Raw genomic sequence first — 12,902 nt, 5'->3', positions numbered from 1 at the left:
ATCATCTATAAATATACGTACAACAAAAAAACACACAATAATTCATAAGCACTGTGATGCGGTTGCCATCACTGTAGGGACAGCACCATCACGCTGCTCCTACATCGCATTCAGTGAACTTGCACACGATATGAGTATTGACCGACCCAATTGATACAGCTATCCGTACTGTGGATTACTATTAATGTACACTACTATCAAACCAAACTCGAGATACAACAAAGCAGTACAGGATGCAGCCTTGAAGGCAAAGAATAAAGAGGGCATTAATGTTGCCAAGAGCAAACACCGTGAGTCAATGAAACAAATTTGTTTCCAGATAACATACACCGTATAATGACCTGCTGGGCAGACTTTTCAGTGCAATATAGACAGAAAAATAAATCAGGTTAAGAACTCAAAGAAAATGCAATTATTCTGTAAAAAGCCACTGGAGGCCACAGGTCGCTCATAAAAAAAAAAAAAAAACACTCATTTTAGAAGTGTTATACAGATAACACAGATTCTTTAAATCTCTTTTTACAGAGGTACAGTACAAAGACAGTCTTAATTTCACTTATGCACAGTCCACATGCATTACTTCTCTTTCAATATCTGAACCACCACAAGTTATTTAGGTCCCGGATTGTAGTGGAGCGGCACAACAGCACAGAGCGGAGCTGGGTGTTGGGCACCTGCTGCAACACTGCTTTGTGCTCAGGTACAGCGGGGCAGGGAGAGGCACGGCAGCCAGCAGGCTCACTCGACTGCACAGACAGCGAATGCGCGAGCCAACCGATCTGTAGTCTTTCTCAAACGATTTTAAAGAAATCACTAGGTAGAAAAATTTGATTCTCGCACATCTCATAGCCTTACTCGTCAGCTTCACGGTGAACTGCCTGTCATTTCATTAATGGTTACAGCTATTGTACTATTTCAAAAGTAAGTAACCTACTGCAAGAATTTTGAAAAGCTTGTATCAAAAAATAGAAGCTGCTATGAATTTGTGTTTGGTGCATGTTAGGTCGTATGTTTCTGCGTATGAAATGTAGCTAACACATTGAATTATTCTTTGACCTTGGAATAACATTGCTAGCTATCACCAATCTCGAGAAAACGGATCGTCCGAAACTCGTGTGCCAGCGAAAAAGCCAGAATGACGCGTTCGTAACATTCCTCATATCTCATAAATGGTTTTGGCAAATGATAGTACACAAAGAGGAAGATATTTTGCCGTATAGTTAAAATACAATATTTCCGTATTTAACAAGTATTCAGGCAACTACAGATTTTTCCGATGAAACAACGTCATTTTAAAGTCCATCGATAGCTGATCATTTGAGAACGGTTACAAGTTCCTAGAAACCTGAAGAAGTTTTTGAGACATGGCTCTGACATTTACAATAGGATTCACAACAATTGTAAGTACTGTCAAGTCAATTACCAAAGTGTAGAGGGGTTGGCTCCAGGCATTCTACAAGTGAATGCCTTTTTCTAAATACTGTAAATGATTTATATAAATTTATAACTACATTCGGTGATATTTACAGGAAATGCCCAGAAAATTGTGGTGCAATGTTTTATAGTAATAAAAATTTTCATTGAATTGTACTACAAGCTTTTGCAGATCTTCAGGAGAAATTCATTATCATCAATGTTCAGAGATATGGGTAGGAAAGTGAAGGTAATAGATTTATTCTTCTAGTGTATTTCACTAGAAGGGGAGCTTAACGTATCACCACACTTTCTGCTACTAAATACATCAGTTGGATTGACATTTGTATTCATTGGAGATTTCAAATGAGGCTGTGTAAATGAGATGATTTTAAAAACTTTCTCACGTAATAAAACATGATTTTCATCCTTTTCTCAGTTGTGCTACTTCAGCATTTTTATCAACTCTAATTTTCAGACAATGAAGGAAGTAAGAGATTAATGAAATGTATTCTGAATTTATTGTCAGTAATTCTGTGAGGGCCTCATCACATAACTTGTCCAAAATGAATCGGACGTGACAGTAGTTGTTTCGCTGGTCCCGTAAAGAACAGAGTAAAAGCAACTGCTTTCAAAGCTTCTGCTGATACCATTTTCTCTACAGCACAACAAAATAAACAAGTGTCAGCATCAGCACTGAGCCTTCTGCCCACAGCAACAGCCAAATGCTGCTAGCATTGCCCGAATGCAGCCAGAGTCATTCGAACACACTGGTCACTGCTCTGTGAAATAAACACATCTGAATCGCTCTGCTCTGCACTAATATAATCACGCGCACAACAGCGGTTTGATTTGCCAGCACTGCTCTGCTCACCGCACAGCTCTGATCACGCCACGCCGCTCCACTATAAACGCAGCCTAAAAACCAACATTTCTACTCTTTTTTGATTTCTAAGTTTCAGCCATAGCTTTCCAGACCATATAACAATATTCCAAACATAAATCAAAATGACTACACATTTATGAAACTGCAGAAAATGTATGTTAAATGTATCTCACATTGATAACTCAAAAAAATACAGCTGTTCTCTTGTCCGTGACTCCCACAACAGCGATTCAAATAGATTACTGCTATAAAAGTATACAGTATGTTAAATTACTGCACCACGGTCTTATAAATCACATACAATCTGCATTGGTCAAACCATATAACTCCCAATGCTCCAGTTTTCCTTCTCAGATACCTACGGATTCCGTGGGCTCCTTATATTCAACATGTGAATCATCTGCAAATATTTCCTCAATGCAAATGAAACGGGATTACAAAGGAAATATTTTCTGAGCAGTAAGAAGAGTTTGGAGCATAAACAAAAGTGTGTCAATGTCAGATGTGCAGAAGCAACGCAAAGTGTATCACACGACTTTCAGCCAACCACTCGTCCGCCACTTTCTTGTCCATTCCGAGCAGATTGTGCCGTGTTCTTAATACTGAATGTTCATGAATATTGTTCACTGCTGAGCTCGTGATTTCGGTATACGGACTGTGCAAAGAATATTCGGTGAAGCTATCATATTTGAGACTGTGGTTCAGCTGTTTTCAAGATGTCGTGGGAGTAACACAACAACAGAAAGAAGTACAAGATCTACAGAATTTCATGAAAAATATTTTTTAGAACAACGCAAGAAATCAATCATGCTGGCTCATCTCAAATTTATTACAAACATGAAACTTATGTCAAACAAAACCATGCAAGGCGAATGTGATCAAAAATGAATGATGGGGACAGTGGACTAAAAGTTCCAGTTGGCAAAGATAGTCAACCTTTAGTGCTCCATGTCGGATCAGCAGTGACTGGGTTCAGTCCCCGAGAGCAAACAGCTTTTTAAGGTACAAAAGGCCAAGAACTTTAAGATTACTATTCTGAAATGGCATAGTGTCTTTAAATGGCAGTTTAAAGAACAATTGTTGCTTTATCTCATTTTACATTTGGTTACTGTCATGTATAATGTGGGCATTCACATTGTACAAGTGGACTAAACTACATCTACGAATACCAAACCCAAAGAGACTTCTGTTTGACTGGCCTCTAACAGAATACCTCAAAGTTCATCATAGACATTATGTCATGTCCACAAGCCTGTGTATTGAGTTTGAGAGATATATGAAACTGCAAAGCAGCATGGACATCATGTTGTTGTATTAAAAAAGAAAATCATCATATGCGATTATTGGCAGAGAGACCCTATCTGGGGTTTTTCGACCCCCTAGTGCAAGTCTTTTTTTATCTGACACCATTTTGGCAACTTGTGTATCAATGGTGATGGGATGATGATGATGATGATGATGATGATGATGATGATGATGATGATGATGATAACACCACACCTACACCCTGAGAGGATAAAATCTAAATTCATTACAGATAACCAAGCAGAAAAATCCACTTTGGTTTCTGTTGTGTAATACAGGTTGGTTATCATACACCTTTTGCTACTTGAGAGGGTCCCACGAAAAACAAAGTTATCCTAGGAGAGTGAAACTTTGTGCAAACATTTGTAAGGGCATGGAGAAGAGAAATAACAAATAAACCACTTCAAGAAACACATCTTAATTTCCAAATGAGAGGGTTCAAATCTGGTAATATTGTCGGTTACACACTTTGGAATGATCGTCCAATGGTTCAGTTTGCTTTGGGAGGAGCCGGCAGCCAATTGTGCCTCACACTGTTTGTAGAAGTTACTGTTGCCATGTCTGAGAATCCTGGATGCAATGTCAATCCTCAAGCAATGCTACAACAGCTGAACATTCCACAGTCAACTGTTCTACAAGTGCTGAGAATAAGTGCGAAATGGTAACCGTACAAACTTCACATTACTCACGCTTGACCCACGTGACTCGCATTAGAATAGACTTTGAACTTGTGTTACTTGCAAAGGTTAAAATTGACGACACGGTGGCCTAGGAAGAAAACTTTATGCTCACTGGGGCAGTGAAAACTCACAGTTGTTGCATCATTTGGGGATCGTCACCACCAGCAAATGTTCAAGAAATGCCCCTGCATAGTGAACGTGTCACTGTGTGGTGTGGCTTTACAGCACTGTTTACAGTTGGTCCACTTTTCTTTGAGGAACTCTGATCCCGAGGACCAAAGATACACAGTTGTATGGCACATATTACTGTAATCTGCTTTGCCAACATGTTACCTCTGTTATACAAGAGAGAGGTGCTTTGGACTCAATTGTTCTGATGCACAATGGTGCTACACCTCACAATGCTCGTGAGGTCACTCAGTTACGCCATAACACATTTGGAGAAAACCAAATCATTGGCCAATTGTTCCAAACTGAGTAACCACCAAAATTACAATATCTGAATCCTCCCTTTCGTGTGGAAATTAAAATGCATTTCTTTCAATGGTTCACTCATTACTTCTCTCTCACGTGTCCATACAAAAGCCTCCAAAACGTTTCACTGTCTTACAATCACTCATTTTTCATGGGGGACCTCTCAAGTAGCGAAAGTTTAATTATAGCCACCAGGTGCATTTGGCAAAGTGTGAGCAACACTTTTGATGGTATAATTTCAGACACCATTTTTCTGGTTTGAAACTCCCCCTTCCAAAAACCGCACATAAATATGCAATGACACATATGTTTATCCCACATTTATCTTACGTTTTAACAATCAGGATGCCACCCAAATACTATTGTTTCACACCATTGATACTCAACTAACACATATCCCCTTTAAACCTATGACCACAACTCAGTGGAGTGTGATATGCCTTCTATGGTGTAACCAATTTCCTTATGGTTATAAATCCATCCTTTCCATCTTCATCCTCATATTTTGAAGGTTATCTACATTATGTGTATTTTCCTTCCAAGATGAATCCCGCTCATTACCACTAAAGCTTTATTTTTTTACTAGTATTCATTTCTGTAAATTAATATTATATTTGCAGAAACATTTCCCAACCTGAATCAGTACAATCTGAGAAAAGACACAGCATTTCTGGCATTATATATTTTTGTCTAATCTGTATAAAATTACTGTTCACCAGCCACAATATCAATTAAGCAAATATCCCAAAATGTATACCGTATTTACTCGAATCTAAGCCGCACTTTTTTTCCGGTTTTTGTAATCCAAAAAACCGCCTGCAGCTTAGAATCGAGTGCAAAGCAAGCGGAAGTTCTGAAAAATGTTGGTAGGTGCCACCACAACTAACTTCTGCCATCGAATATATGTAGCACTACACAGGCATGCTTTGTAGGCACAAAGATAAATACCGGCACCAAAACCTTTGTGTCAGCAAATAAATTTTTTAAAAAAGGCGGAAGAGGAGGTTTTTTTCTCCGCCCTGAGTTAAGACCACTGCATTTTCATACACTATCCAACAAAGTAAATACAAATTCCGCATTGTTCATCTTCGAATGTAGCAGAATTTCAATGTACTACGAAAATCCGACTGGCAAAACTGTTTGAGATGTTTGTCAATATGGCCAACTCTACGTTCTGAATTTTTTCCTACCTGTGAGAAGAGATGGTTGCTAATAGGAACCTGATGAAATGTGAATCACATGCAGTATTCTCTTCACCATAAGAATAACACAAATATAAACATTTTGCCATGTGTTCTTTCGTGTTTGCTGCTATCTCATTTAAATCCTGTCTGCCTAATAAACTACGAAACTAGAGTGAGACAACAGCAAACGCGGAAGAATATACGTATCGTGTCATGTTTATATTCGTATTATTCTTGTGCCTAATAGTGACACAGTCAGAAATGAAGCAAGGCAACTGACTAGATTTTTAAATCTAAGGTGACACTAATTTCTGTGCAGAATTTGAAGTACTAAAGAAGCAGCCACAAAGATTTTCAAACGGAGAAAAATTTTCGCCTAACTCTCGTTCAGAACATGTTCCATCATACGCAGTCTATTATTTGGTTCTTGTTGATCATTATCAAAGAAAGCAGCACTGTAAGTAACAACAAATAGCAGTCTCTTGCCATTGTTTCTCTAATGAGACGATTCCTCTCTTTTTTTTTTTTATTGTAAGCGGCGGTAGCGTGCACAAAAGCAAGCCATGACACGAGCGGCGACAGGCCGTAAACACGCACTATCAGAATGCGACAAACAATGCATGACACAGTACAGTAATGCATTTTCAGCTTAGAGTGACGTAAACACCTATAACAAAGAAAACGGCACTTATCAGATCAAAGCAAAATAAGCAATAGATTCAAACCAGACGAAGCACGTGAAAAAGGAAGGGTACCCGTAAAAAAACGGACGGAGCACCTGACACATAGCAATGGCTACCTGGTAAACCTTAACTGCTAAGCTCAAGACTCGAACCAAACTACTGTAGCTGTATCGTCATTCATTCGATCTAAATTGTGTCTCATATTACAATGGACCAACTTTGTTTCGATTTGGAGGTGCGGCCTAAAACTTTTCTCTCCCTTTGAATTTCGAGTCTCAAATTTCAGGTGCGGCTTAGATTAGGGAATTTTTTTTTTTTTTTCCTTTATTTCGAGTCTCATTTTTAAGGTGCGGCTTAGATTCAAGTAAATACAGTAGCCCGCTTCATAAACTCTGGAAGGCACATAGGAAAGTGAACAAATCTTACATCCAAAGTAGTCTGTCTCTACAGTCTGCATAAATAATTTCACTGAACAGCCAGTGAGACAAAAGACTATGTAAGATCAAATGTAGCAATTGGCTATAGCGTGAAACTTCTTACAGAAGTCCGCATCAGCAAAGGAAGAGACAATGTAATGGTCTGAGTGTATATTTGGATATTACATGTCGACAGTTTTAATGCATAGATTTATGAATCTCACTAGCAGCATTTTAAGAGTTAATTGTACAGGTGAACTTATGTTTCACCTACCAGTAGTATTACTTATGTCCTCCATCTCGGGCTTTGTATACCCAATAATGTAACCTTAGTAAAGCGAAGAGTTGTCTGTGTACCAAAATTTACAATATACACAAATCTGTTTGGATGAATGTGCAAAATGTATTGATTACACTTGACTGCTTCTATGTTTTCTCCTGTGCCTTTGCCACAGCTAATATTTCAAGTTGTTACCTTGGGGGGCTGATTTTCCTGCCCTGTAGACGTCTTTCTCTGAATGCCCTCCTTTCACGCCGAGATTTTCTTCCCTGTAACAGAGTGAAGTCTTCTAACAACCAAAACACACATGAAAATAAATCTTGTCCGTAGGCGAAAAATTATTGCTATGCCAAATCAAATAACACACTCAGGCTTATGTTCAACCTGCAAAGGGGAAGGAGGCAGAGGGAGGGGGGGGGGGGGGGGGGGGGGGGAAGAACACAATGATTGAATGGGAAAGACAGCAAAAGATTTTCACTATATAAATGAACAAATTAGAGGACAGTGCACGACCAAGCAAAAAATTAATTTAAAAACACTGCATTTCATTGCAAATCAACAATAATAACTAGAACATTATTGGAATTTATTAAAACATTTGTTCCACAACAACATTATGTGTTGACTGTGTAGCGTCTTAACTGCCTTCTACTTCCATATAATGCAAATTAATCAAAATTAGGTAAGAGCAACTCCTTGCCTCTACAACAGACACAGATGCAAGACATGTCCCATAATCATCCCATCACCTGTTCAGTCACAGGCAACTCCCATCACATAAAACCGATAGAGGTACCCAAGGTACCCTCCACCACACACCGTCAGGTGGCTTGCGGAGTATGGATGTAGATGTAGATGATAATGCAGGGCTACATGTGAAAGCCGTCACGTGATTTACAACCTATGCTGCAACTACTTCCTAGCTTTATACACAAGCACGACAACCGAGAATCTTTCTGTCCACACAAATAGCCACCGACAAACTGTGGCCAAGAGACAGCTGGACAACCCACCTTCTGAACATGCCACCAAGCACAGCATGCCTCACTTCAATCACTGCTCCATAGCCTGTCATCTGGATCCTTCCTACCATAATCAGTTTTTCTGAAACGTGCAGGTGGGAACTCTTCCTGCAATATATCCTATGTTCCCATAACCCCTCCCCCTTACCTATCTGCCCCCTTTCCTGCTGCCACTCCAGCACTACATAGCCTCTTATTCCATCTCTCCCCCACCTCTCTCCTTCCCAACCCCTCCCAACTACAAGTAGCTGTCCTATCTTGTCCTCACCAAGTCCCTACACGCTTTCACAAGCAGCGCTACACATTCCCCCACCACGACCCTACTACAGTCAAACCTCCAGATAACGATTACCAATAAAACCATAAACCAAGGCACAGTGATAATTTTATATGGCCCTGTCTGATTTCCTATATGTACTATGATAATTACCCCTCATTACAACAATGAGGTAAATTTAGCAACACACTGTTATAACGAAGACAAAATTTCAAGGAGTTTACTATTTCGTACTTCCAAGCAGCTCACTATAGCGGTAGGTATTGTTCATTTAGCTACTAGACTTTAGGCGGTTTATTTCCAGAAGCTTCGCTACATACTACAGTAGCACATTTATTCTAGCGGTAAAGAGAATAGCATACAGCCACGGGTGAGCTGTGCTGAGCAGCAAACGTCAAAGAGCTCCTTTGAACGAGTGTTTAGCTTGTCCGTTAATTGTTGAGCTTCAGTAGCAGACACAAGCGTTTCGTTGGGCTCGTACACAGCTTCTCTCCGCGATTTTTGCAATCTGTGAATGTTTTTAGTTAATGTAAATGCTTTGGACCTTGCTAGGATTTGGACAATGGCTGGAACTCGGAAACAAATAAGGTTGGAGACAAAAATGGAGGTTTTCAAAGACACTGATAACGGACTGAAAGAAGTTAGATGTGGCGAGGAAGTATGGATTTGCACAATGAATGTTAGCTACATTCCTTAAAAAACGAAAAGAAATTGAATAAAGTTTTGTACGTGGCAAATTTAATCCTTCAAGAAAAAGAACAAAGATGGCTGCTGCTGACGATGTGGACAGTGGCTACACAGGAGCGGTTTAATGAGATGTGTGTGCAGAATGTACCAATTAATGGTCCGTCAATACTGTTAGAAAAATACCGTCCTGAAAATTTGTACAACGCAGATGAGACGGGATTGTTTTATTCTAGCCAGAGAAGATGATGAGGAGAATGTGATTGTGAAATGCTGGCAAAATGCAAGAACTTCCGAAAGCGAAGATGTTGGTGAGACTGTTGTGGTGGATGAAATAACGCAGGATGATATTCAAAGCAATCTGGAGATTTATTCAGCAGTTATTGGTAAAACCATAGATGCTTCAGTAGTTGAATACTTGCCAGTGGATGATGAGGCGTTGGTGTTTGAAACATAAACCGACGAATCTCTCACCGAGGAGTTTAAGGGTAATTCGTCTACTGAGATTCTGACAATGACAATGATGTGATAAAGTGTGAATCCCTCACCTCTGCTGGAGCTAATAGGTCATTTGGAAACGATCCAGCAGCAAGAAGCATCTTCAATCCCTAGTATTTTAGTGCAGCAGTTGATTGCAGTAGAGGTGAGATAGACAATATTCACAAGAGAATTTTTAAGAAAAAAGAAACAAAGGAAAAATAAGTGAATTTTTCTGTACACAAAAGTAAGATATACTAAAGGTACAGCATTAATAAATGAAGGAACAAAATGTGTTTCATTATTTGTGTTTTAATGTTATTTTTCATCACATAAGTGCTACAGTAACTTACTTCTCAGCCACAAAAGCATGGCTCCTTGCTCCGAGTTGCGATAACAAAACCTCATTATAACAATAACCCTTGTACAACAATTTAATTTTCATGTTCTCGTGAAATTTGTTTTCCATTGTTTGACTGTTATGAAACATCATTACCACACCAAATCTCAATACTTGTAGCAATAACCTCTCTAAGACTCTTTTCTCCTGTAACTACCCAATAAATCTCCACAATATTAGCACAGCTCTCATTTCTAAAAATGTTAGAAGCCACCCCTCCCCCTCTTGTGACTTAGTACTGCCCAGGCCTTGAATGACACTACCGATTACTTCAACAAGGCTTTTACAATATTAAGTCTTAAAATAAGAACACACTTCCTTGATATCCTCCCCAGACAGCTTAGTTTTCAGTCAGCAACGTACCTGTGAAACATGTGACATTCACATATCAGTTCCCACTTCAAAACCTACATTACACATGTACATAATATAACTTACTCCAGCTACACTAAAAGTTACAACCAACATCAAAAGCAGAAGCACTGACGATGTTAGCCAACTGACATGTTCAGAAGAAGTAGGGTCAACTTACAGCTAGCTACGTTTTACTATAAGAATCTTTCTTTATTTACACATCAACATCAACTTTGCCTCCATCAAAGTAATCCCTCTCAGATATAACACACTTGTGCCACCATTTTTTCCAATCTTGGAAACACTTCTGGAACTCATTTTTCATTATGGTGTTCAGCTGCTTCAGCTATTCTGCTTTTGCCTCATCAATCATGGAAAAATGACATCCTTTCGAGTTCTCTTCAGCTTTGATAATAGAAAGAAGTCGCAGGGGCCGAGTCCAGCGAATACAGTGCCTGAGGCAACATAACGGTTTTGTTTTTTCGCGAAAAAAATTACAAACAAACATTGAGGTGTGAGTGGGAGCAGTATTGTGATGTGATTTGCACGAGTAGTTTTGCCACAGTTCTGGTCTTTTTCCTTCAGATTGCTTTGAAGCAAAGGGCTTGTAACTTCTAGGTAGTATTCTTCACTGCCATATGACAGTAAGGCAGGAACTTGTGGTGCGCTATCCCACTTCAATGGAAGGAAACAGTGAGAAGGACCTTCACATGTGATCCAACTAGCTGAATATTTTTCAGTCTTGGCTCTTCGGGCAGTTTCCACTGGGATGATTGGGCCTTGGTTTCAACGTCATATCCATATACATGTTCCATCACCTGTTATAAGTTTCTCTGAATGTTCTGGATCGTTGTCAACTTCATTCAGCAATTCTTGAGCTATGTCTATGCAATTGTCAAAATCCAATAATTTCGGAACAAACTTTGCTGCTACACATTTCATGCCCAAAACATTCTAAAAAATTGCTTGGCACACGCCAATGGATATGCTGACATCATCAGCCACCTCTCTGTGAGTCTGCAACTTTTCAGAACCATTTCCTTTGCTTCTTCCACAATGTCTTCAGTAATTTATTTGCTAAGGCATGAAGGGTGGTCGTAATCTTAAACACCATCTTGACCCTCTTTGAAACATTTACACCACTTGTAAACTCTTGTCTTACTGACAGTAGATTCGCCAAGAGGCACAGTGAACATTTCAAACATGATCCTGTACTTTACTCCATTTTTAAAGTAAAATTTAATGTAAATTCTTTAAAACATCTTTTTAGAAAATAAAAATTCGCCGAGCACTCGAAAACACATATATCCTTCTAGACTCGACAATAAACTAACTTTTCAAAGCATATGATAATGCAAACATATACTCCACTCTCAGTCACTTGCACAGTGTTAATCACAACATTCACGTATCTATGCGAAGAAACTTAAAGTTGAAAAATCAAATAAGTCTAATTGTGAAGATGACAGATCAACATTTACTGTACAAATGCTGAGAAGACGTAATTTACCCACACAGAAGGCCACCTACAAAACTCTCGTTGGACCAATACTCAAGTAAAGTTAGTCAGTCCAGCACACCTACCAAGCTGAAATATCTTTACAAACAGAAGATGATTCAATGGTGAGTTGCAATCTTTGTCACAATTTGTGCAGTCAGCATGTGAACATCATAGAAATGCTCAAAAAACTTCAATGAGACATAGTAGAAGGAAGACACTGTCCAATGTGGACAGCCATACTCTCAAAATTCCAAGAGGATGTTTCAATTGGAGCCAAGAAACCCATTACTTCTTCCAACTTGCATCTCATAAATTCAAGCCCATTGTCCAAGAATGGAACAAGGAAAAAAGGTATCCGCCACACACAGTGTTCAACAACAGGACAATTACTTATGTGAAGATACAAATGTACAAGTCACACTAAATTTGGTCAATACAGTGAGGATAAACATAGTGTGTGTCTGTATTCTGTGAGATGTTATAGGTGTAAAATCACTAGATCTAAGTATCATGAAACATCCTAAGAACAGTAGCCCATTATGTGTAACAATCTGGTGTGTGTTTGAAAAATAGTATTTTTTACATAAAATGGGACAGCAGGAAAGAATTTGAATGACATGTTAGGAGGTATGTTTTTAAACAGGGTTTTACATACTTCATCTGCTTCAGTAACATGACGTAAATAATAAAGTACTAAGAATAATAATTTTACTGTGGAAGTATCACCTGCCAAAATAAAATCAGTTTCAATGCTAAATTTTAACACAAATTCTAATTTGCTTCACAATTGTTTAATCAATTACTTTTCTAAATTATGTTACTATTACTAAAAACACTGCTGAAAACTCAAAGCAAAGTAATGCAAT

At 38.8% G+C, this 12,902-nt stretch overlaps 1 protein-coding gene across 1 annotated transcript in view; it reads right to left on the bottom strand.

Moving 5' to 3' along the window:
• LOC124717201 (CLK4-associating serine/arginine rich protein) overlaps window positions 1-12,902 on the bottom strand; it is a 132,500-nt gene that overhangs the window by 65,862 nt on the left and 53,736 nt on the right. Inside the window, exon 7 of the mRNA XM_047243980.1 lies at window positions 7,517-7,590. Coding sequence (XP_047099936.1) covers window positions 7,517-7,590 — 74 coding nt within the window. The remainder of the gene's footprint in view (window positions 1-7,516; window positions 7,591-12,902) is intronic.

The sequence above is a fragment of the Schistocerca piceifrons genome, chromosome 9 (genome assembly GCF_021461385.2).
Source record: "Schistocerca piceifrons isolate TAMUIC-IGC-003096 chromosome 9, iqSchPice1.1, whole genome shotgun sequence".
In the NCBI taxonomy this organism is placed as follows: domain Eukaryota; kingdom Metazoa; phylum Arthropoda; class Insecta; order Orthoptera; family Acrididae; genus Schistocerca; species Schistocerca piceifrons.
This window is presented reverse-complemented; position numbering and strand designations above follow the sequence as displayed.